Genomic DNA, 26065 nt, shown 5'->3' with positions numbered 1-26065 from the left:
ACAAATGTTAACACTGTAAAGTTTGACTAATTTCTCTGCATATACATAAATATGCCCACTGTAAAGCCATATGAAAGCTAGTTGCTGGCATCATTAAACTTCAATTTCAATTTGGAGCTGTATCAATATAAAAAGAAAGATATTTTCCCATACAGCCACAACACCATAATCACACTCATCACATACACAAGTCATGAGTGTGTCAGAAATGTAAGTATGCTGGCAGGTGGTGGTGTTGCAAATCTTTAATCCCAGCACTCAGAAGGCAGAAGCAAGTGGATTTCTGTGAGTTCCAGGACAGCCTGGTTTACAGAACAAGTACTGTAGATGGCTAGGGTTACACAAGAAACCCTTGAAAAAGGGGGAAGCAAACCACAATCTATAGAAAAGAATATTTTATTGAAACAGTTTCTCAATTAACAATGGAACAAAGTACAATTTGATTCAAACCTGTCTAACCAGCCTGAACTGCTAATGAAAGAACTCAAACACACAGGAAGGGGACAGTGTTGGACCTTTAGGTCTCTCTGCCAATGTGGCAAAAAAGGGGGTGAGATGGGAGGGGGGGAAGAAAAGACAAAATGACTGACACACCAGGTTTGCTTTGTCCCGAAGCGGGTAGCCCTAGCCCCTGCTATAGGTGCAATACTGGAGGACAGGCACTCTAGACATGGGCATAATGGGCAAGAGGCTGCCCCTTCTAGCGAAGTACACTGGGAAGTTGGAACCCTGACCCCTCTTCTTTACCCACAAAGCCTGCCTGAGAGTGAGGTGGCAATTTTACATTCACACCATGGTGTCTCTGTCCCTCAGAGTCTTGGGAAAGGGGCTCACAGTAGATAGCACGTTTTTAGTCAGCCCGGGGGAAAGAGGAAACGAGCACGAGAGAAGGGTAGGTGTCACAGGAACTGGGGATAAGGATTCCAAGTGCCTGTAGGATACTTGCATCCTTGCCAGCCACTCCACGTACTTTCATGGGCCCAACAGCCCATAGTAGGGGCTACAGGGCTTTCACATTTTCTCTTTCCACTGGGCAGTGGATTCCCTTCTTACTTGCTCCCTGCTTGCTCTGGCCACCAGGGGTCGCATGAACCACGAGAACATATTTACACAGAAAGGCTTTGGGCTAGAAGACTACAGCCCTATCTGCACTGGGAAGGCATGGACAGAAAGAGCCAAGGAGGAAGGACAAGGGAAAGAGAAGACACAGGAGAGAAAAGAGGCACTGGGAAGCCAAAGGTGGTGACGAGGCTCTGCAGACACTGGACCAAACAGGACACTGATTTTGTGGAAGAGGAAAGAATGAAATGATGCTCAGAAAAGACTGAGCACTCTAGTGTCCCAATACCCTTCCCACTACCAGGTCTCCAACAACCACTGGCAGCCATTCTCTCATTTACCCACAGGCAAACAATTAAGACATAATAGTGATTTTTCTCAAACACAGGGCCAGAGAGTAGGAGACCAGAGGGTGGAGCTGGGGACAGAACTAGATCGTTTCACTCATGGAGCTATTCCAGAAGAACTGCTAAGCAGCCACCTCCTGTCACAGCTGAGAGAAGGAACTTGAGCCCCTAAGGGCAAGACCAACCCCCTGTCCCAACCCTGATGTGTAATAAATAGAGGTGGTAGGAGAAGGGGCTGGATGCGAGACAGCGGGGAGACAGGAGGTGGGGTTATAGTTCATCATTCTTCAAAGGCCGCTTCTGTCCTGCTGTCTGCTCTTTCTGTTCAGACTCTGTTGGGTAGTGGGGAAAGAAAGGGGAGAGAGGATGGGCCATAAGGCTCAACAGCCTGTTCTCTTTCCCTCCATCCCTAATAAGCTGCCCAACACCCCACACTTCATTCTTACCTGCTCCAGGACCTCCTAATTCCAGAGGCTCAGAGTCTTCTGGTTCCATAGCTGCAAGTTAAAAGGAAAACGTCAGTCACTAAAGAAGTGAGAAGCCAACAGAGGATACAAATCCAGATGGTAAACATGATACGTTAGACACATTTAGGGTCTCTGCCTTTAAAAAAAATTTTAAATTCAGTATTTATGGGTATCTTGCCTGCATATATGTCTGCACACTACTATGTCTGTGCCTCAGAGGCCAGAATAGGGCTTGGCTCCTCTAAACAGTTGTAAGCCATCATGTAGCTGTTAGAAATACAAACTCTGGAAGAGCAGCCAGAACTCTTAAGCATTGAGGTAGTTATCTCCAGCCCCTTCTCCCACACAGTTTTTAATTTTAAAAATTAGACACATTCATTTTATGTGAGTATTTTGCCTGCAAATATGTATGTATGTGTACTACACCTGTGCTGGATGCCTGCAAAAGACAGAAGAGAGCATTGGACCCCGAGAACTGGAGTTACAGAAGGTTATGAACCACAGTGAGGGTTCTGGGAAGTGAACCTGGGTCCTCTGCAAGAGCAGTTAAGTGTTCTTAACTGCTAAACACTTCTCAGCAGCTTTGGCTACCCTGGATCTCACTCTGTAGACCAGGCTGGCCTCAAATTCAGAGATCCTGTCTCTGTCTCTCCTGTGTTGGGATTAAGGAAAGTGCCACCATGCCCAGGAAAATCTTTGCTTTAAAAAAAAAAAAAAAAAAGCTGGGGGCTAGAGAGAAGGCTCAAAGGTTAAAAATACTGGCTGCTCTTTCAGAGGTCCTGAGTTCAATCCCCAGATGTTGGCTCACAACCATCTATAATGAGATCTGGTGCCCTCTTCTGATGTGCAGACACACATGCAGGCAAAATACTATATACATAATAAATAAATCTTAGAACACTGGATAGTGGTGGCACATGCCTCTAGTCTTAGCACTCAGGAGGCAGAGGCAGGCGGATCATTGTGAGTTTGAGGCCAGCCTGGACTACAAAGCTACAGAGAAACCCTGTCTTGAAAAAAAAAAAAAATTATGTTTTGCCCATGCATATGGAGGCCAGAGGTTGATGTAGGGCTTTCCCTCATTGCTTCCTACCTTATATATTGAAGGAAGGTCTCTCACTTGAATCCAGAGCTAGCTAGCAATTCATCTAGATTTGCTCACCAGCCTGTCTCCTCAACATTCTGGGAAATGTGGGCAGTATGCCTGCTGGGCATTTACATAGGGGCTGAGGACCTGAACTCTAATCCTCACACTGTTCAATTAAGCATGTTACTTACTGAACATTTCCCAGCCTATCTGTGCCTTTTTTTCTTCCAAAGAAAAAAAAATCAATACTTTTAAAAAATAAAGGCCAACCATAATTCATAGGCTGACCGGAAATGGGCCATGTCTGCCACTTTGTCTGCCTCCCACTAATGAAATGTTCCATTACAAATCAGTTTCCCCAACTCACCCGTCTCTTCTTTGTCAGGTTCTAAAATGGGCTTTGCCTCTTCAGTCTGACCTAGAGGGAAACCAAGAGTTAAGAGTTAGCGGCAGCCTAAGAGACATGGGTGGCTTTTCTTTGTTCACAGTAACTGAAACCAAGCACCCTCCCCCCTCACCTGCAGGTGGAATGACCTTCTCTCCTTGGTCACCAGCACTGGCATTGAGGGGAGGTTCTGTCCGGGTGCCATTCTTGTCCTTGGGCCGTGGCCGGGGTTTGGTAAACTTGGCCTTATTGAGCAGATACTGTACCTCACGGTCCAAGGCCATCATCTTGGCCTCAATGTCTTTTGAAAGCAGCACAGGCTTCTCTGTGGCAGGAAGCTTAGCCTGTTCAGCCAGAGTTGCATTCTTCCAGGCCTGTGGGTGAGGCCAGGGAAGACTCAGAACCAGCCATGGATTTGGTAAGTGACACTTTCAACCAGTTAAGGCAATTTCTGCTGATTTTCAAATCACTCTGCCACCCTTAGTGTCCCAGGGTACCAGCTACAGTGTCCAGTCACATATTCAAAGTAATTACCCAGGTGTCATTGATGACTTTCTCTAACGTTATCATCTCCACCTCAGTGAAGATCTGGTCCATCTCTGGGATGAGCCGGGCACCCCTAAAAGGCAAAGAGGGGAAGATCAGGCTAGTGCAGAGGTCCTGGGCCAGAGGAACAGGAAGTCAACAGAAAGGGGAATTGTGGTCTCAGCAGGACTACACAAAGAAGAAAGGATGCAGGGCATACTCACTTGAGGAAAATGCTGGAGTGGTTGAGGAGATTATCCAGAGCTGAAAGCCGTTCAGGCCATTTCTTTCTCTCTTCCACCCGAAAAAACAGCCCTTGGCACAGCTTTCTCAGCTCAGTCAGCTTTTCCTTCAACATCTGAAGGACAAAGGAAGGGGAGGGTTGAAGTGGTAGCAGGAGCTCCACAGACCCAGTTCTGCATCTTGCTTCATGGCCTGATACCCCAGCTCTTTGCACTCTGACCCTAGGCGGGGAAGACCAGCACTCCCATCTCCCTGCCATATCCTAGAAAGGCCCTCACCACAGTGGTGGCTCCGAACCCCTCATCCTCCAGCCAGGTAGAAGCAGCGCTGAGTTTCCCAGAGATCTCCTCCCGCTGTTCTTCAGTGGACACTTCCTGATACTCAGGTTGGTAGAGCTTATCCTAGTAAAGGACACAAATCCATGCACACAGTGAGCTTTGGGGTAAGGACCAGAGCCACAAGCCCTAAGTGCAAGTTCCAGGAGCAGGGAGTGCTTGCTGTCTGCTAACCTGGGTCTCAAAGATAAAAGCTTCCAAGCTGTTGGCAGCTTTCTCTCTTTCCTGCTTTTCTAGGTCTCGGAGGGTCAAGTCCTCAAGTCTGTGGGATGAACAAAGGTAGAGATAAGGTAGGGCTGAACCTTGGAGCCCTTCCAGCCATTCCACACCCTGTCCATCTTCCACACATATGCAACACTTACTTCTTCACAGAACGAGCCAGCTCATCCTCCGGCAAGTCTGCCAGGTCTAAGACAGCCAGCTCCACACCTATCTCCTCCACCATTTTCTGCTTCCGGGCAGGTTTCTGCTTTTTTTCTTCCTCAGGAGCTGGAGGGACACCCTCAGGCCCTGCCTGTCCCTTCTCTTCAGGCTTCTGAGTAGAAAGTATAGTAATGTCAGGAAAAACATAAGCTGCCCCATCATCCCTGGGGCATGGACAAAGTAGTTCCCATTTATTTATTAGCCCTTGGATTCCATTGTCTTCTGCTACAGGTAGCTTACCTGGGCCTCAGACTTTTCCCCACTTTCTTTTTCATCCGGTTTTTCTCCCTCAGGGGCTGCATCACCCTTAGGCTCAGGTGGTGGAGGCTGAGAGGTATCTTCCACAGGAGATTCAGTTTCCTCCTTAAGGTCCCCCTGCTCTCCAGGTTCATCCTTGCTCCCCTCAGTAGGGCTCTCCTCTTCCTCCTGGGAGACAATCACAGAAACCCAGAGGATATATACACTAACAGCTGAGTCTGTGGCCATACTCAGCCTTGACCACATCAAGCTCATCTGCTTGGAAAGGAAACACTGCTCAGGATAAAGCTTGGGGACAAGCAGATGAACACTTGTGGGCAAAAAGGGGCTGTTGGGATTTGCAGAGATACAGGTGAACAAAGGGAAGGAAGGTGAGAATAAGAACAGTAAGTCTTAGACTCTTGTACAGGCTCCAAGTCTAATGGAGCAAGAGAAGGGAACCTGACATAGTCTGAGACAAGATGATGTCTACTGAAGTCCAGGCGCTGGGATGCCCACCAGATTCTGCTTCTGCTACACTGCCCCAGCTCCACCCCCTTGCTATTCCCTATGCTTCCCGGCCCTTACCTGTACAGCATCAGTACCATTCTCTTTGGCATCTGAAGAGGTACCACCTCCAAACAGGCTGGAAATGGTGTTGCCAAGTTCTAGGATGAAGGAAGTCCGGAGATTCAAGAGAAAATCAAGCAGAGAATCTACCTCCTACCCCCAACAACAATGCCATTGTCTCTCCCCAAGCACACATGTATGTTTCCTCTTGCTTGCTCATGCACACTTGCATGCTCACACAGGAGCCCATTTGTATCTTACTGGTAAGAGTAGATTCTTCTTCTGGGCTGTCCTCCACCAGGGTCTCAAATACAGACTCCACCTATTTTGAAATAGGTTTGAAATAAGAACTGCATAGTAACCCACACTGTTCCTTAAGTACATTGCTTATGCATACACTAGGAATACAAAATGACTTGCAGCTATGTACAGGACCACTTTCTCACTTTCCTTTTCTGAGACTCCTGGATGGTCAACTCCCTTTAAGTGCCAGCTCTCCCAGGACAGGCTCTCACTCCTCTCCTTACAGCCTCCACTTGGTAAAACAATGGACCACAGTTTCCCAGTGTGCCAGAAGATATTAACTCAAAATTACTCTTTAGAAATGGGCTTATCTGGGGGCTGAAGAACTGGCTCAGCAGCTAACAGCATGGGCTGATTTTCTAGAGAACCTAGATATACTCCCAGCACTGACAAGATGGCTCCAACTCCAGTCCCAGAGGATCTGACACCCTCTTCTGGTCTCCTTGGGCATCAGACACATATATGGTACAGACATATGTGCATGAAAATATGCATACACATTTTATTTTACATTCTCTTTAAAAAAGTGGTTTCTCAGCTGGGCAGTGGTGGCGCATGCCTTTACTCCCAGCGCTTGGGAGGCAGAGGTAGGCTGATCTCTGAATTAGAGCCCAGCCCTGGTCTATAGTATATAAATAAATAAAATAATATAAATAAAAAATAAAGAAGGGAGAGGTAGGCGTTCTCTGGGCTACCAAGATGGCGTAGGTAAAGGGTGCTTATTCTCTTCAAAGGTTAAAGGGAAGAAACCAGTTCAGTCTCTCTGGCCTCCATGTGTACTGTGGCGTGCTTGCATCCCACCCTGTCACACACACACTACTCACAAAGTCCCAGTCACACACACACACACTCAAAGTCCTGTCACACACACACACACACACTCAGTCCCATTACATACACAACACTCAAAGTCCCTGTCACACACACACACACACACTCAAAATCACCATCACACACACACACAAAATCCCTATCACACACACACTCACAAAGTCCCGTCACATACACACACATTCACAAAGTCCCTGTCTCTCTCTCTCACACACACTCAAAGTCCCCATCTCACACACACACAAAATCCCCATCACACACACAAAATCCCTATCACACACACACTCACAAAGTCCTGTCACACACACAGAAAGTCCCGTCACATACACACACATTCACAAAGTCCCTGTCTCTCTCTCTCTCACACACACACACACACAGTCCCCGTCATACATATAGACACACTCACAAAGTCCCTGTCATATACACACACAATACAAAGTCCCTGTCACATACACACACACACTCACAAAGTCCCATTACATACACACAATCAAAGTCCTGTCACACACACACACACACAGTCCCTATCTCTCTCTCTCACACACACACACACTCACAAAGTCGGTCACATACACACACACTCACATTCACAAAGTTTTAAGGGGTTGGAGAGACAGCTCAACAGTTCAGACATACATGCAGGCAAAACAATGTAAAAAAAAAAATCTGTACTTCCCTCTAATCAAATTACAGTGACCATCAGAACATGTTGGCCACAAAGAGCCCCACTGTTTTCACTGTGTTTAAAACCAAGACTCATTAGATCAGTTCCCAAATGCTTTGTGCTTGGCCTACGGAACCTGCTCTGGGAGGGCTGATGGGGCCAGGGTTTACCAACTCCCACCCTGATAAGGGCTCCCTTTTTCTCTTACCCTGTCTAAACTGAGCACCCCACTCTCATCCAGGTTGAAGTGGGCCTTGATGCCTTTGGACTCATAGTCGGGATATTTCTTGAAGCTCTCTCCCACACCTTTTAGCTTCACTGTGGTCAAATTTTGAGAGCCAAATACCCTGGTTGGGAAGGAAAAGAAGAGTTTGAAGAGCTTCACCTGCCCCAACCCCAACTCCAGACCACATGGCCTGCTGGCATGAGGTATCTAGGGCCCTAGACAGGACACTCAGAATGGTGGACCCTCTCTCCAAGACAGGCTGTTCACACCTTGGCCCTAACCCACCTTCAGCCTGTAAGTCCCACAACCTCCCCCCCATCCTTGTCATTCATCTGGCAGGCACACCTCCCACACTCCCTGGAGGTGTCATCCTGCCCCCGCCCCTCACCGAAGATCCTCAGGCCCCAGGAAGCCCAGGTCACCGTAGTTGATGTGAAAGTTGAAATCATGGCTGTAGCGGTTAAAGGTGATGACTTTGCGCTGAGGATAGGGTCCCATTCGGGAGAAGAGCACACGTTTATTGTGCTTCACGCTTCGAACCCCAGGCTCCTCCTCCACTTCCCTTGTGAACTCCACCTACACAACAGGCAAACAAGTGCAGTGGAGAACCAGGGCAGGTTCTGTGGGTAGGAGTGAGGGTCTGGAATCTCTCAGTATAAAGAAAATGGGCAGGTTGAGGCGAATAGAGAGCTTACTTGGAGAAGCAAAGGGTGCATGTCACCTGGGCAAGCTTACCAGGATGGGGTAGATGACGGCATCCCGCACAACAAACGGCTTCACCTTGAAGGCTTTGCTGAGTGCAGCTGCCTGGTACACAGCCCCCATGGCAGCTGCTTCATCTGCATTGATGTTCTTGCCTAGTTCCTCCCTAGGAGACACAAGCTTCAGCATTATCCATCAGGGAGTGAGTTCTCCCTCCCCTCATTCCTGTCACTGCCCAGCCTACAGATAGGCAGAACTCGACTCCATGCCTAGCTCCCACACCATACTCACTTGCCCACAGCCTTTAGCAGCACCTCTTGAACTTTGGGAACACGAGTGGCCCCACCCACCAGGATCACCTGTTCAATCTCATCCTGCAGAAGGGGAAGGGGAGATGCAGGAGTTAATGCCCCTTTTCAGAACCGGCCTTTCCCTGTGGCACCCTGTGGGTGACCTATGCACTCCTGCAGGCACTCTGGCCTCCCTCATGCCCTCACCAAGCTCATCTCAGCACTCTGGAGGGCCTGCTGAACAGGTCCAGGCACTCTTTCAAACAAGTCTGCACACAACTCCTCAAACTCCACTCGAGTCACTTTTGCCTTGAAGTCCACGTCGTCCATTAAGCCCTCAATCTGTGGGGAGAGGAATCTGTTGAGAGGCTCTGACTAGATCCTGTTCTCTGGACAAAAGAAGACAGACTTCAAGAAGAAAGGCCCCCCATCCACCTTTGTGGAGAGGAGCCTCAAGCCTGCCCTCCACCAAGATCCCATGTGGGCACCTGTGCCATGTGATCAGCATTGGCGCTCAGGACGGTTTTAAGGCGATTGGCTTCCCGAAGCAGTTTGGCCATAGCACGTGGGTTTTCCCGAACATCCTTTGCTTTCTGGCCCTTGCGTTGCTCATTGAAGAGCTTCGCCAGGTGTTCTCGAAGTCGAAGCTCCATCTCTAAGCCACCCAGGGTTCGGTCAAACCTGTGCAAGAAAGAGAAGGAAAAGTGTAAAAAGAGAGAGGTCTTCCCACTGGCACAGGATACAATGGCATTCTGCCTGCAGTTCTCTATAGCACAAACATCAATTCAGAGCAGCAGCTCATCTACCTGTTCACTCAGCATGCGGAATATCAACTATTTGAATGTCAGTGTCAAGAATGTGAAATCACAAAAATGTTTTATAAAGAAGCACCCAGTTTAGGGAGATAGAGGCAGGGAGAATGAGTTTGAGGCTAGTCTGCTCTACATAGACTCCCAGACTAGCCAAGGCTATATAGTGAGACCCTATCTCAAAATGAAGAAACACACACACACACACGCCTGCAATACTCAACAAGACTAAGTATAAGAGAGAGCCAAGAGGCCAACACGGCAGTGGTGGTGCACACCTTTAATCCCAGCACTTGGGAGGCAGAGACAGGCAGATCTCTGTGAGTTCAAGACCAGCCCGGTCTACAGAGTTCCAAACAGCATAGAGCTATGTAGTGAGACCATCTCCAAAAAAGAGTCAAAGAGTCCAGCCACAGTTGCAGGAGGCAGGGCTGAAACAGGCCCAGAGAGACCACCGATGGATTACTATCATATTGGTATTTCATTTGTTTATCTCTGTAATGGTGCTGTGGACTGAGACTAGAGCCCATGAACACTAGCTAAGTTCCCACTACAAAGTTGCTGTCTTTACATCAGTACCTTAAGAGAACCTCCTAGCTGAACAACGAGGAGATGAAAAAGAAATATGTCTAGGACTCCATAAATAGCTAAAGATGATTTAGAACTTCTTGAGTCTCCTGCCCCCACCTCCCAAGTGCTAGGATTATACCTCCATGCCTTGTTTAGGAAGGTTTTTAAAAATTTTGTAGGTCAGGAGACAGAGGTAGGACTGCCAGAAGTTTTTCCACAAACCCAGTCAACACAATAATCCAGGAATATAGTTCAGTAGCAGAGTGCTTATGTAGCACTCTGTGGGAGTATTATGTGTGAGACCCTAAGCTGAACCTCCGGAAAAAGAAAGGGTGAATAAAGACAATGACAGTGATACAGGTCAAGAAAGGCAAGAAGCAATTGCACCTGAGCTTCAACCTGTATGTCCTCTCATGGATTTCCTTAGAACATATTCAGGAAGTTCCCTGCCTTTCGAAGCCCCAAAACTGTCCCCTGCTCTCTCCTACTTCCACTTCCTCTTTGGGAGCAGCCTCCCACAGTATCTGATGCTGTACCCAGGAAGTATGTCCCTGCATCTCAAATCCAGGGAGAAAGCACCTCCTGAGGTCTTAGTAACTTACCCCACACCCCGAATCTGCAGCTGTGGTTGCATTCCAGCCTCCTTAGTCTTCACTGTTTGGTAGGTCACAATGGTGCACACGGTGCTGCCTGAGCCCATGTCATAGAACATGACATTCTGTGGAGACACCGAGGGCACTGTCATGGGAACCTTATCAAATGCAGGATGCCTGTCCCGCTGCCTGCCTGGAAACAAAGAGCTGTCGTCTTTTCCCATAAAGCTGACTAATTCCAATGGGGACTGAAAGGAAGCTACTGCCACACTTTGTCAAGGGATGGCCAAGAAAACAAGATACACTACGGGCCAAAACCCCTCTAATCTCACACTGAGCCCCTTGGGTATCTAGTGGTCAGGAGGCCTCCTTGGCTCACCTGTGCAGTGGAATTGATGTCTTTCCGGCGGAAGACACCATAGCTGAGGGCAGTGGCAGTATTGTCATTGATGAGCTGCAGCACTTTGAGGCCAGCCATTCGAGCAGCCTGCAGCACAGCTCGGCGCTCAGCCTGGTTGAAAAAGGCTGGTACGGTGATCACAGCATCCTTAATGGGTTGTTCTACAGAGGACAAAAGATCAGATCTCACCAACTCCAAACCTCAGGTCATGGTTTCCAGACTGGGTATGACTGACTCTGAGCCAGGTAACTGTCTCTGGCTGGGGCCTATCTTGTACATTACAGGGTGTTTACTAGCCTCCCTGCCAGCAGCTTTTCTCCAGTTTGTGACAATCAAATGTATCTTCAGAGAGTCCAATTTTCACTAGGAAATAAAAGTGCCCATTCTTGATAAGTCACTGCAGATTTTTGGAGCCTCACTGCCACTGGCCCCACCCTGCTACTCACCTGCAAAATCTTCAGCCAAGGAACGGGAGTAGTTCAGAACCATGCCCAACACCTCCTCGGGGGAGAACTGCAGCTGCCTGAGGGAAGGAGATGAGACAAGGGAAGCCAAACATCAAGACCAATACTCATGAATACATATGCCACCAAGGAGCCTGGGAGGGCTACTGACCCCACCTTCCCCAACTGGACACTCACGGACTGATCTGGAAGCGCACAGTCTGCCTCTGTGGATCAATGTTCAGCTCATGTTCTGGAAAACGGTTCCGATAGAGGGCCACATGAGGGTTATCTGCCTGCTTTCCTAGGAGGTGCTGGAAATAACGGAGTGTAGCCTTTGGGTTCTTGATGGCCTGAAAGGAGAAAACCCAGCAGGTTCTTAGGCCCAAACCCAGCTTCGCCTGCCGCTTATATCAAGACAGACAAGAGACCAGCCTCTGGAGGAATCGATCCGGCTACGAGGTTGCTACTCACCATGCCTGCTGCACTGTCACCTAAAAACCTTTCGTTTTCTTTCAAGGTCACAGTCACTGGAGTTTTCCTCCGAGATTCCCTAAGAAAAAGCAGCATTAGCCTAGTTTCCTGCAGCATGGTATGAACCCAGAAGCCTCCAGCTCTCCCAATGGGTTCAGCTACCCAAGTCTGTTTCGGATACTACAAATTGTATACACACTCAACATAGATCTCTCCTTACTTGTTCAATACAATCTCCATGGGCACTCCAGGCTTGACAATGGCCACCTTCATGGATTCACTGCCCAGGTCCACAGACATCACAGCCAACGTGTCTGAAGGAAAAAAAAGTACGAGTATCTGTTAGTTCTCTGTTTCTCACATCTTTGTGAGTTAAATCAAATAAAGCAGTCTCTGTTCTATGGCAAAGAAAGAAAAAAGCCTAGATCCAGCAACCAGACACACTCAAGAAGACACCTTTTACCCTCTTTTTACTACTAATTTATTCTTCTTTTGATCCCTTTGCCAGATACATACCACTCAGTGCCAACAGGTCTGCCAAGAGGATAGCCACCAAGGCCCAACAGGATAGCCTCCTTGGCCTCTGCCTTCTTATTGTGGCTGCCATCGTGACCCTTACAGAGAAGGAAAAACACTTGTAACTGGATGCTCTGAGTCAAGAAGGAAATGGAATCACATCCCAGAACAGACCAGCTCTAAGATTCCTATCTGCTGCACTTCTGGCTAAAGGCAGAGTAGCCTGTGCTCCTTCCCTTCCCTCCTGAGAAATGTCAGTCATTCTACCCATCCTCCCAAGTGTCCCACGTTTGGACCTAGGCAAAGGGCCCCGGATCCTTAGCTCCACCACATCTTTAGACAGACAAATAGGAAGAAGACTTGACCTTCTTTTTGTCCACGCAAAGGCAAGTAACTGGTATACCACAGCACTGTGTGCGCGGTCAAGACACCTGGAGCTGGGTCAGGGACCCTCGAAACCTGTTCAACTACCTCATACCTGGAGCTCCCCTGGTGGTGGAGAAAGCCAAACTGGACTTGGACAGGAACTGAAAGGTGTTGGCGGTAGGGATGGTTGGCATAGAAGGACCTGATCCCTTCTCCGCATCCCTCGAGTATTGCCCGGCCCACCTTCCTTGCCCATCCCACTCCTGGGCCCTGCTGCCCACGCAGACGCGGTGCGGGCAAAGGTTACTGGCGGGGCGAGTGTTCACCTAAACCTCACCTGACGAAGGTGGAAGATCCCACTACCGGAAATGGATTCGGCCCACCCCGAGCGCGAGGGGGCAGCCCAGCGACTGAACTGCAGAGCCGAAGGCACCGGTATCTGTGCGGCCTTCACTCCCGCTACCGGCCCGCCCCCGAAGCTAGCACGCTGCCTCCCCTAGGAGCAGCGGCCGGGCTGCTGCTCCATCCTCACCCCCGCTCCCTCTGGTCTTCAGCTCCTGCGGCCCTCGCTCCGGGATCAACGCGGCGCGCACGTACCCACACAGCCAGCAGCACGACCCCAAACCCAGGCCCTTCACAACTCCCCTCCGTTTGCAAACTGTTACAGTAGCCACCAACCTCTCCGCGGCGTCTCGCGCACCAGCCGGCCCCGGACGCGGCGCACGCTCATTGGCGCCTTCGCAGCTCGGCCCTGCGCCGCACACCTGGCCCCACCCCTGCAGCCCGGCGCGCGTCGCCATTGGGCCACGTAATAGGCCCGCCCCTTCTCTGGCTCCGCCTCCGAGGCGGCCGCGGGGACTGAGCACCAGTTGGAACAAAACCGCCGGCGCTGTGCGCGGATTGGACCACGTCACGGTTCGCAGCCGGGTTGCTCCTCGCGGGACTTCTGCCAGCTGTAGTGCTAGACACTTCGTTGCCGAGGCCCAGCTGATCTCCGCGTGCGAGCCGGTGCCAGCGCAGTGTTCGGACCTCTTCAAATTACTTGGGGCGTCCGCGCAAAAGAATGGAACTACCCTGCATTCTCTGCGGCGACGCGGAAGAGACGCGTGCGTTTGGCGGCTCTAAACCGCCCCGGGCTTTGGCCAGACACCAGAGGACCGCTGTATTACTCCTAAGCCACAAAAATGATGTTCCCTGATAGGACCAGAGATAAACCCTGTTTGTGACAGACTTAGCTTTAACTCTAAACCCCATTAGTAGGAGGGACGATATTCCAATTAAAAGGCGTTTATTGACTTGACCATATTATGTACATCATCCATTTGTCTATTTCTGTTCCCTTAAGTCTTGTCTTTTCCTTTAACTGCTTGGGTCATGGAATTAAAGTTAAAATGCACCCATCTCCCCAGCCACTTTCACTCCTCATTCCCCTTTCTATTAAGTTATGGTCCGGTGGAAATCCGATCCTTGAAGAGTGAACAAACTTTACAGCACCATCCCCCCCCCTAAAAAAGTATTCAGGTGATATATAAATTAGAAATATGGGGACTGGAAAGATGGCTCAGCAGTTAAGAACACTGAATGTTCTTCCAGAGGATCTGGATGTAAATCCCAGCATCCACATGGTGGATAACAACTGTCTATAACTCCAGTTTTAGGGTATCTGACACCCTCACACAGACATACATGCAGGCAAAATACCAATGCACTTCCAAGACACCTAGGACTGAACAAAACAAAAAAACCACACACACACACACACACAAACACCAATGCACATAAAAATAAATCTCAAAAAGAGAGAGAGAGATCTTTGCTTAAAGGTTGGCTCTCTAAATTGGTGTTCGAACAGGTCTTTTTCAAAGTGTGGCTCTGCTTTTTTCCCTTCTGTTCTGGAGATGGAACCCTGGTGCTATTTCTGTCACTGCCAGATTCTGCAAAGCCGAGCTTAATTCAATCTTGTTCTCTCTACAGTTTTCATGACTATTAAGAACTAAAAGTCTGGTGTCTGTGCTTAAGGAAACTTGCAACTGTCATGGCTCAGGCCATCTATTTCTTTTTAGGAATGTTTCAGGCCTGGGAAAATGTAGCTCAGAGATACAGCTTTTGCCTGGCACACTTGAGGTTTTGGATCCCATCAACAGCACCTTTCGAAAAATAAATATTCAGGTGCTATAAAAATTAGAAACAAAGAGACCTTTGCTTAAAGTTGTAACACTGTAATCACACTAAACAACACAGATGCAACCTTGGAAATTATTCTAGATAAAGTTATATCCTCTCACATCAACCACAAATTACTCTCCTGCTCCTGGTTTACTCATTTCTCTTTCTCAAAAAAGCAGCTTAACATATTTTCTGAACAAAATATATAATGTTTGCAATTTTTTTTTTTTTTTTTTAATTTTGAGACAGGGTTTCACAGTGCATCCCTGGGAGTCCTAGAACTGAATCTGTAGACCAGGCTGGTCTCAAACTCAAAGACTCACCTGCTTCTGTCTCCCTTTGGAATGTTTGGAATGTTGGGATTAAAGGCTTGAACCACTACCACCCAGCCCCAGCAGTATTTTTTTTTTTTTTTTTTTTTTTTTTTTTTTGAGACAGGGTTTCTCTGTATTGCTTTGGAGGTTGTCCTGGAACTCACTCTAAAGACCAGGCTGGCCTCGAACTCACAGATCCGCCTGCCTCTGCCTCCCCAGTGCTAGGATTACAGGCATGCGCCGCCAATGCTCAGCCCCTGCATGGTTTTTCAACTAAGAGGATTTTCTATGTTGGTGAGTTTCACTTTGTTATTGCTATAAAACATTGCATAATGTGGGGTTTGTTTTGTCATAGTGATGAACATGTGAGTGGCCAGTTGTCCTGTTTTTTTCTTGTGTGTGGTGTGAGAACTTTTAGCGGGGGTGGGGGGTGGTGAACAGAGACCAGAAAAGGATGTCAGGTGTCCTACTTTATCAATTTCTGCCTTACTCTTTTAGACTAGCTCATGGAACATGGAGCTAGGCTAATGCGCACCAAAACTCAATGGGTTGACCTATCTCCAACCTCAGCAGCATGGGGGCTGTTTGTCTTGCTGTGCAGGAAGCATGATCACCCACTAGACATCTCTCTAGTGCACCCCTTTCTTTTTGACATGCCCCTTCATGTTTGGCATTTCTGTGTAGCCCTGGCTATCCTCAAACTCATAGACTGCCTGTTTCTGCACCCCCTGTGCTAAATTAAAGGTGTGTGTCACCACACCCCCATTGCTTTTTTAAAACGAATTTTTAAGCTAGGTCTCTATAGCTCTGGCTGCCCTAGAACTCACTATGTAGACCAGTCTGGTTTGAACCTTCTGCACCTACTTCTGAAGTGCTGAGATTAAAGGTGTATGCTATCACATCTGGCAAATTTTAAAGTTTTGAATTATTAAAAAGTAAAAAAACTTTTTTGCAACAAGTACATGTTTTAGTTAGAATGCTGTGAAAACAAGTCCTTTTGGTTGATTGTACCCAGAACTTGGCAGAAATTAAGAACAGTATGTAAAACAAAACAAGATTCAGTAATTCTGTCTTCCTGGTCTTTTGTTTTTAAAAAGGAGCTCCTGCCTGGCAGTGGTGACTCAAGCCTTTAATCCTAGCACTTGAGAGACAGAGGCAGGCGGTTCTCAGTAAATTCTAAGACAGCCAGGACTGTTACATACAGAAAGCCCATCTCAAAAAGCAAAGCAAAGCAAAACAAAACAAGCAAAAAAGGTAGCCGGGCATTGGTGGTACATGCCTGTTATCCCAGTACTCAGGAGGCAAAGACAGGTGGATGAATCTCTGGGAGTTCGAGGTCAGTCTGGTCTACAGGGCAAGTTCCAAAGCAATACAGAGAAACCCTGTCTCAAAACAAAAACAAACAACAAAAAGGTAAGTAAAAAAAGTACTACAGCACAGTGCTAATTTATATTGGACAGGTACTCACTATGTAGACTCGTTTGGCAGCTGACCATGAATTTGAGGCAACCACTTGCCTACAATTCTGCCACTTGAGTGCTGGGATTATGAGTATTTTCCACTGTCCCTATTTTATTTTGCTTCTATTTGATTTTTCATTTTTTGAGACTGGTTCTTAGTAGGCTGGCCTTGAACTCACAGTCCTCCTGGCTTCACCCTCAATTGATTAATTGCACAGACAAACATTTTGTTTCTCAACAGTAACTTCACTTTTGGTCAAAGAGGCAATAGATTGTTTCCATCTACTTTGAACAAAGACTATGCCTTTAACACTTTACTGGGCCTGTGATGGGCAAGCAGTGTTCTAAGTGCTAGGACTACAGAAAGGATATGAATTAATCTTTGCCCTCAGAGAAACTACAATCAAATATGTCCAACGATTCTGTATACTTTCTACCAGTTGATTGCTGATCTGGAGGCTGTTTCCTGTTCCTAGGAGAACTGTTACTCCCAAATACCCTTGATAGAAGCAGTGCTATTGTCATTCCAGTCCTCAGTCTCCATATCTGTCCCCTTGGGAGGTGTAGCAGGTGTGAGTGCCCTGGGGAGCCACCTGTTTTGTTCTTTAACCAGAAAAGAACAGTATTTCATAAGAACAAGTTATATAACAGTGGAAATTTTCCATGTAAAAGATGACTGACTTAGGTTGGCCTTGGCTAACAAACTCATTGTTAAAATGCAGAACAACTTGTTAATATAGCACTTCTCTGACACTGTGCAGAAATCTGAGGAAAGAACATCACTTTCATGCCAAGGATTGGGCTAAACTGACAAGATTAAAGTGAACACAAATGGATGATAGTAGTAGCACAGGCCTGTGGCACAGGCCTGCACTGCTGGGAGTTAGCAGAATGAAATAGGATTTAGAGTTCAAGACCAGACTAGACTACCTAGTTTGAAAGAAACATGCTGTATGTATCATTTACACAAAATTTAAAGGATGCAAAAGGTTATGGACACAAGGACTATAGTGTTCCAAATAAGTCAGTAGGCAGGCTTCTAGAGTACTGGCAAGTCATTGCTGATAGCAAAACATGTCTTGTGAGTACAATTTCAGTGGGCTCTAGCACTGGGTTTCTCTGTGTATCCCTAGATGTCCTAGAACTCACATAGATCCACCTGCTTCTGCCTCCTGAGTGCTGGGATTAAAGGTTTGAGCCACTACCACCCAGCTGAGAACTCACTTTCAACAGAACTAGAAACCAGAGTTGTTTTATATGCTTCTAGAATACAAACAAAAAAATTACACCATAGTTATTGAAGTGGGGAGCTGGAGAAATGACTCAGAAGTTAAGAATATTGACTTCTCTCCCAGAGGTCCTGAGTTCAATTCCCAGCAATTACATGGTGGGTCACAACCACCTGTGAGATCTAGCACCCTGGTGGATGCACAAAAACATGCAGACAGAGCACTGTATACATAATAAATCTTTTAAAAATCTGGAAAAGCATTAATAAAAGAACACAAAAACAAAGTTCAGGCACAAAGGAGGCAGAAGCAGGGGGATCTTGGTGAGTCCAAGACAAGCCTGGCCTTCTGGAATAACAGCCAATGAATGCCCATCTTCAAAGCTGAACCGTCTAGCTAACCCCTGCTTACTTATGTTTCTAGGTATTTAATTATTTGTTCTTGTCTATTTGAGTTAAAGTCTAACTGTATACAATGAGGGCTTGGAACTCTCAGCAGTCCTCTTGCTTAGCTTCCTTGTTACTGCCCTAGTTGGCAGGTGAACCCGGGGGAGTAGAGCCTAAAAATGAGGCAGACCAAAGTCTCATGCAATAGCCAAATTTATGCAGATCAACAGGCAGTTTATATTCAGGGGGTTAAACAAGGTCATATAAGCAAAGTTCACCTGAGTTCAAGCTGTATATACTTATAAGGGCAAGGCCTATTCATGAGTGTATACACTCACAAGGACAGCCCATGCTAGGAATCACTGCATATCAAAAGTGGCAGTGTATAATCCCTAGCAAATCCACTATTTACTACACTTGGGAAGGGTGTGGAACTGTAACAAGTCTGTTAATAGTCTCAGGCATTTATTTATGTATAGGATAGGATAAACACACGATACAGGACCAGTTAGATGACACCACTGATGAGATGCTTTCATCTAGTCTGCCCAGGAGTAAATAGATAGGACCAACAGCAAGGCTCTTCTCACGAGAGCTTGTGGCCCCAAAAGTCATTGGCTAAACTGATGGAAATCCCAACATATTCTTCTAATCATAACATAAAACTATTTACAATAAGAACAAGTATAAGTATTATGCAGAAGAACAGGTAATAGCATAAACAAAAATGAAGCTGCAACCAACAAGAACATCAAGCAGGAAACACACAATAAATGCCCAGATCATGGATAAATAGCAAATTAAAGATTTCTCCAATAGCTGTCCTATCCTGGAAAGTCTAAGTCACATACCTAATATGCCCTAGCTAAGATATGATAGGACAGTAACGGTAACTATCTAATCTTCAACACCATCGAAGACCTGAGAAGGCAAATCATTACCTAAGCAGGAAGTGCCAATAAGTGACTTGCAGAAGATGCAAAAAATGACAGAAACTGGCTGCCTGGACAGTCACCCAATGTTTCTCTGTAGCATTGGGGCATCAAACTTTGTCCACAGGCCTTGAATATCTAACAGACCATTTTCAGAAGCAGGAAAATTCAAGACTGTCCTACCCTGTCTCGGTAAGGTTCAGCAGTCACATTTCCTTGTTTCCTGCTTGTCCAGATTGGACAGTGTGCTTACTGTCAGCAGTTGAGGCAAGGGCAGTTCTTTGCCCAATAGGCCAGTTTTGCCAAAAAGAAAACAAGCTCCATACGGAGTGTCTTCTGTGCCCATCATTCTTTTGGGAGTGGATCAGTGCTGCCAGGAGCAGTTGTACGTCAGAATTTTAAATTATTAAAACATTTAAATGACAAATTCTGTAGGTCTTTGAAGTGTTTGAAGATTACCTATCTATATGGAATACATCTTTATGTATCTTGAGAACCTACCTTAACTATAATTATGACAAACATGTGACTATTAACCTGTAATTTTTTTGGTTTTGTTTTTCAAGACAGTGTTTCTCTGTGTTGTTTTGGAGCCTGACCTAGAACTAACTCTATAGACCATACTGGCCTTGAACTCAGAGATCAGACTGCCTCTGCCTCCCAAGTGCTGGGATTAAAGGTGTGCGCCACCAACGCCCTGATTTAACCTGTAATTCTTAATAACCTATGTAACTTAAAGACTAAAGCTTTGTAGTGAGATATCCAACCTGCCCACACCTGTTGCATACATGGGCGTAGTGACAGGTGGGGACGTGATGGGGAAGGCTAGGTTTGGGGTCCCAGGCCCCAGTTCTCACTCTTGGTTCCAGTCACTTAGAGCAGCCTGGGGTGGATCCTTGGAATGGTAACTTGCAGGTCATCAGTTTCTCATGTAAGTGACTTCTCCCTGAATAAAATATAATAACCCATATTATTAAACCTGGTCCCTTGTATCCTAATCTTTGCATCACATTTTGTAAACAGATATACACTGAGGACAATGACCTCGAAACTGTGGCAATATACAAAAATAAAAATATCTTAATCAAAGGTAGAAATGTATAGTGCAATGACAAAAAAGTCCTTAATTTGCATAAACACACAAAATATCTTGAAAAGTAGAAACATAATATACAATATGACAATAATTACATTTGTGTCAACATACAAATATTGTAAGCAGAAGTAGGAACATGTATTACAAATATAATTCAGAATTATCATAAATAGGAATGGGAAAATAATTTTACATTTGTATCAATATACAAGAATCCACACCACTGCAAATTATCTAAAACTGATAGTTGCTATTTTAAATTGTAAGTAAATACAATAATTGACCTTATTGTCCTAGCCTACCTCTTCCTTTTTTATTCCCCAACCCCAGCCCTATAACAACTTGCAACCAAGCCTTATAGACGATAATCATCCACAACCCTGAGAAAAACCAAAACACCATCCATCCCATCTATTGGAGCAGGGGGCATGGCATTCTTAGAATTGCTTCCTGCTGTCTAGGGGACGACAGTATCTCTATGGAATCCTGTAAAATACTAAGGCAATGGTTAAGTCTCATGAGTACTAGATGTAACATTTATATCTAGCCTTTGAAGTTCTCATCCAAAGTTTCTGGCTAAAGTTTTGTAAGAAGGTGGAGAATCTCAGCTAGCCACCTTGGAATTGTCTTGAGCAGTTTGTAATCCCAAGTTGGTCTTTGGTGTTTATGAATGAGATAGAATTGTTGTGGGGCCCTATCTTCCTTCTGGAGACTTCAAGAGATCACTCTTAGAATTTATTGCTCACTGTGGAAAACTTGATTATTATTATCAAAATGGAGAGATTAAATTTTAAGATAGCACTATATCTAAAGAGTATACATATAAGGAAAAATAGAATTTTGGGGAGACAACAATAGTCCAATACTAGGTGGCTTTTCTGATGAGACAGAAACTTGGAATTTTTTTTAACAATCAGCTTGGATTTAGAGGAGAAAGCCACACCCCAACTCCAAAGCCAGCTTTAATTTTTGAGTTACAGCTACATAAAGACCACCTGTTAACATGACTGTAGAGACTAGCAAAACCAAACATTTCAAAGGTATCTGAAATTTTACCCTGTTTAAAGTATGTTATACCATTAGGTCAGATTATTCTTTTTCTTGACATTTCTGGGTTGCTCTCCCTTTTTCAGATACTTATTTGTCCAAAAGCCTTTAAATTCCTCAAGATGGATGATTTTCCTAGAAAGACAAAACAGAGTCCTGCCCTGAACCTAATTTTTTGAGTTTTTCAACAGGTTGAATCACCATGCAGGTAAATGAATCATCAGCTCTTCTAATCAAGAGGTCTCCTACTCAAATAGAATTTGTATTAATTTTGATGGTGTCCATAGCTTTTCTTTTCCTGTGGAAACAAAATTAAAACAACAAATATGCTCGTTTCCATTCTGAGGCCAACACATCATTAAAGTATACAGGCAAAAAAATCTTGTCCAAAGCATTTAAGGCTGCTGTATGGCATAGGGACAAAATGTGATTATCAAATGTAGCTTGACTAATCCACATCAGCATAACTAGTATTTAATCTTCGGAGCCTCAAAACATCTAGTCTTACCTTGGTTTTTAAAAGTCTTAGCTTCTCTCCAATAATTTCCATTGTAACTGATGAACATATTCTAATACCGCTGAGACTAATTGTTTTTTTGTTTTGAGACAGGGTTTCTCTGTGACCTCTGTAGACCAGGCTGGCCTAGAACTCAGATCTGCCTGCCTCTGCCTCTGCCCCTGCCTCCTAAGGCTGAGATCAAAGGCACACACCACCACTTCCCTACCTGCTGAGACTAAATGATTCCAGTCATATGTATCGATATCATTGTTGCTAGTAGTTTTTCCTGCCAGCCTGGTCAGTCCCAAATAACACACAGAGACCTTGTATTAGATGTAAAGCCTGTTACTAGTTGCCTCGACCCTTGAGACTTCAACCTAGAACCCAAAGACCCAAGGGATGGGGATGGGGGCAAAAGACGCAGAGATTGACAAGACAGAATTCTGATCAAGTGGCAAATTTTATTTTTCTACCTGGAGTTATATAGGCTGGCAGAGCAGGATATAGGGGAGGGGGCAGGGAGGTAAGAAGAATAGTTGAGGACCAGGTGTTCTTGCAAGCAGAATATAGAAAATCACAAAGAATGGATATTGGCAAGGTGGAAAGATCAAACAAGAAATGGTACTATAATAATGAGGCTACTGGTTCTATGCTAGGCTGATCTTACTAAATAGGGCTAGTTACTAAATCATCAAACCTTTATGGTATAACTGAAGGCTCTAAATATACAGCCAAGAGAAACAGCCAGAGTTCAGCCAAGATTCATTCCATAACTGATCACAGACCCAGCCTCAGTTCCCAACAACTAGTGTTTCTTATTGGCTAGCTCTGTCTTAAATATTAATCCATTTCTATTAATCTAAGTGTTTCCACATGGTCTTATCTTACTGGAAAGAGGGTCCAAACCTCTTCCTTTCAAGCCTCTACATCTTTTTTTTTTTTTTTTTTTTTTTTTTTTTAGACACAATGCTTTATTTGTTCTATTCGTAGCCTCTACATCTTGACTCTCCACTACTACATCTCCCAGAATCCTCTTTGTCTCCTAGTCCCGCCTATCTTGCCAATAGTGCTTTATTCATTAATCAATAAGAGAAGCATATTTACAGAATGTTATCTCCCATCATACCATTGCTAGAAGACCACATATTTAACAACTAACTGCCTCACACATGCAGAATGAACACCATAAGAAACCTTAATATTGCTGGGTTCTTCTAAGGCTCGGAATCTATTAGTAGTTGCTCCCTGTAATATCTGAACCTTTTTAATAGTGAATGCTTGTAAAGCCTTCATTAAATCAGCAAGTTTCTTGTTTTCCTCATTCATGTATGTCTCTAAAGTTTTTAACTTGTCTCTCAAGTCTGCCTTGTCTTCTTTATTGATTATCTGTTCGACATGCAAATGACTTTCTAAATTCAGAGCTCTTTCTAATAATTTGTCATAACCTTTTTCAATTGCGTATAGTTTATCAGCCAACTTCTCATTGCCATACTGCAAAATCAGTACCATCTTAGTCAGATTCTCATTTTAGCACTGTTATCAAACCACTTTATAAAGGATATGAATTACCGGACTAATAACAATTATAACTAAAAATGTACCCATCACAGCTAGATATCTCTCTTAGCATTCCATCAATAGCAGAAATGAGATGTCTACTTGCGTGCAAAGTGATGTTACCCGCCATTGGCGTGGACATTTTAAAATTATTTATTAATCAGTCTAAAATTTAAAGTTATCAAATAACTTAGCTTAGTTAAAAATCCTCGGAAGATTGTTGTTGTAGGTTTGATTATCTCGATCGACTAGCAGGCACAAGATTTTGTGCTGTAGTAAGGATGTTTGGCCAGCAGACGTCGCAGTTGGGGCGCCAAGGCAGGTCCTAGCAGAACTCTGCTCTGGCTTCGTGGTCCCGTTTGACTGACCTGTGTTTCTAAGCAGAATTGAAACTACAATGACCAATTTTGGTTCGCCTCAGACTGAGTGCAGGGTGGGCCGCTGCTACACTTGGCCGGAGCCGAGCCTGTAGGCAGCTCGGAGTGGGGCGGGATATAAGCTGCTGCAGTCATTGCTGGGCGGGTCCACTGAGTCCGCTATTCAGGCACAAACCCGCACGCCGCGGCTGCCCGAGGGGCCAGGGGTTTAGTGCCGCTGATCGGCAGGCGCTGCTCCTACGGCGGCGGGATACACCGAGGCGGGAGGCAGCTCGGAGACTATGGAACACCGGCACCACAAGCCGCAATGGGCCGGATGGAGCCACGCGCGGGACCTCCGTCCTGACACTAATGCAACCACGAAATACCTCTGGCGCGGCGGGGGAGAGTTCAGCTGCGAGCGCTACCTTCCTCCTGACCCCGAGCCCTCGTGAACTCGAGCCGGACTTCTCCCGCCCTAGTTGGAGGAGAGAGGCTTGGGCCTCCTGAGTCGGGCGGACCGGCTCCGCGCTAATGCACGCTGCAGAACCGTGTGTGACCAGGGAGTGCCGGGGTGCGTGCTGGAAGCTCCGAGGTGCTGTGCGGGAGCGCAGGGAGCTCCGGGGCCGAGGGGCTGGTGCTCGGAGAGCGCTGGGGAGGCCTCGGGGGCGGTAGTGCGCCGGCGGACAGCCCCACCGCCGCCGTACAGCCTATCCATATGGGCGCCAGATGATGAAGGGAGTCAACGGATTACTTTACCGTTTGTCATCAAGTAAAATCCGTGCAGTAGTAAAAGAGAAGGGAGAATGGAAAACGCTAAATAGGTCACCAGCTGCTGTGCAGCTACAGCCACGCTCCTTCCTAGTTTCAAAAGGACCGCCCGCCCCTCGACTCCGCCTTCTCAATCAAAACTCCGCCCTTTGGACTTTTCATTGGCTAGTAGACGGGCGACAGAATTCCCGTACTCAAGATTTAGAGTAACAGAGGTAACTTGGGTTTTTTGTTTTGAGTTTTCTCCCAAACTCTCACAGCTTCATTCATGGACATTTTCTGATATTCCCACATGCTAAAGTTATATATTAGCCCCTCCCCTCTTCCCTCAGACAGGATTTCTCTGGGTAAGGGCCCTATATTGGAACTTGCATTGCAGACCAGGCTAGCCTTGAACTCACAGGTCACCTGCCTTTGACTCCCAAGTGCTACATAGTGAGTCTGAGGCCAGTTTGCACTAAATGACAGGACCCTGACTCAAAAAAAAAAAAAAAAAAAAAAAAAAAAAAGTTTTTTGAGACAGGATAACTCTGTGTATACTGGCTGTCCTGGAATTCACTTTGTAGACTAGATTGGCCTTGAATACACTGATATCTACCAACCTCTGCCTCACAAGTGCTGGAATTGAAGACATGTGTCACCACTCCTAGCTTTAGGAGTTATGAATCAGTAGATTCATAACAATAGCAAAAATGCATGTGCCACCACCATCCTGCTAATTTTTTTTTTTTTTTAAAATAGGGGCTAGCTGGGTGGTGGCAGTGCATCTGTGCCTTTAATCTCAGCACTCAGGAGATAAAAAATTGGTTTTGTATACCTGCTTCCATTTATGACCTAAAATATTTCTGACAGGTTAAAAATGTGTCCCACCTAGGCACAGCAAGATAAAATTCACAAAATTCGTGACATCCTTCAAGAGCCATCAGTGTCTATTTTACTGATTTGTCCACGCCACTTCACCCCTCCACAAAACAACAACCGAAACTTACTTTGTTGGAATAAGATTTCTCATTGGTATACAGGAAAGTATTTACTAAAGAGACCTGTACAGAAACTACATACTGCCTGTCTAGTTGCCTATTGATGGAATAGTTCCATTTGTAAAGGTTTTTTCATTTTATGTGAATTTGTGTTTTGCTTACATATCAGTCTGCGTGAGGGTGTCAGATCCCATGGAACTGGAGGGACTGACAGTTGTGAACTGTTCTGCGGGTGCTGGAAATTGAACCTAGGTCCTCTAGAAGAGCAGCCAGTGCTCTTAACCACCGAACATCTCTCCAGTTCCCTCCATTTGTAAAGTTTTATATATTAAAAAAACTCTAAATTTGATCAGGCTGTTTTTTAATCACTTTTGGGAAAGTGGCATTTAATTTCAGCTCTAATC

At 45.8% G+C, this 26065-nt stretch overlaps 1 protein-coding gene across 5 annotated transcripts; it reads right to left on the bottom strand.

Moving 5' to 3' along the window:
- Positions 1–380: 380 nt before the first annotated feature.
- Positions 381–13705, bottom strand: Hyou1 (hypoxia up-regulated 1). 5 transcript variants are annotated; one of them, XM_051197242.1, is made up of 26 exons: positions 13547–13705; positions 12503–12600; positions 12207–12300; positions 11987–12065; positions 11711–11865; positions 11516–11592; positions 11049–11230; positions 10679–10794; positions 9186–9378; positions 8905–9039; positions 8699–8781; positions 8441–8573; positions 8094–8281; positions 7688–7826; positions 5940–6000; positions 5697–5776; positions 5112–5297; positions 4811–4983; positions 4623–4710; positions 4392–4514; positions 4095–4228; positions 3880–3964; positions 3479–3719; positions 3328–3378; positions 1853–1903; positions 381–1738 (listed from the first exon to the last, which is right to left on the bottom strand). In XM_051197242.1, the coding sequence occupies exons 1-26, from the start codon at positions 13666–13668 to the stop codon at positions 1677–1679; spliced, it is 3129 nt and encodes a 1042-aa protein (XP_051053199.1). In that variant the 5' UTR covers positions 13669–13705; the 3' UTR covers positions 381–1676. The 5 variants fall into 5 exon arrangements, with proteins under 5 accessions (XP_051053199.1, XP_051053197.1, XP_051053198.1 ...); XM_051197240.1 differs by having other exon boundaries at positions 13466–13683; XM_051197241.1 differs by having other exon boundaries at positions 4811–4980; positions 13466–13683.
- Positions 13706–26065: the final 12360 nt, after the last annotated feature.

The sequence above is a fragment of the Phodopus roborovskii genome, unplaced genomic scaffold (genome assembly GCF_943737965.1).
Source record: "Phodopus roborovskii unplaced genomic scaffold, PHOROB, whole genome shotgun sequence".
In the NCBI taxonomy this organism is placed as follows: domain Eukaryota; kingdom Metazoa; phylum Chordata; class Mammalia; order Rodentia; family Cricetidae; genus Phodopus; species Phodopus roborovskii.
Note: the sequence above shows the minus strand (reverse complement) of the source record. Positions and strands in the feature narration are given on the sequence as shown.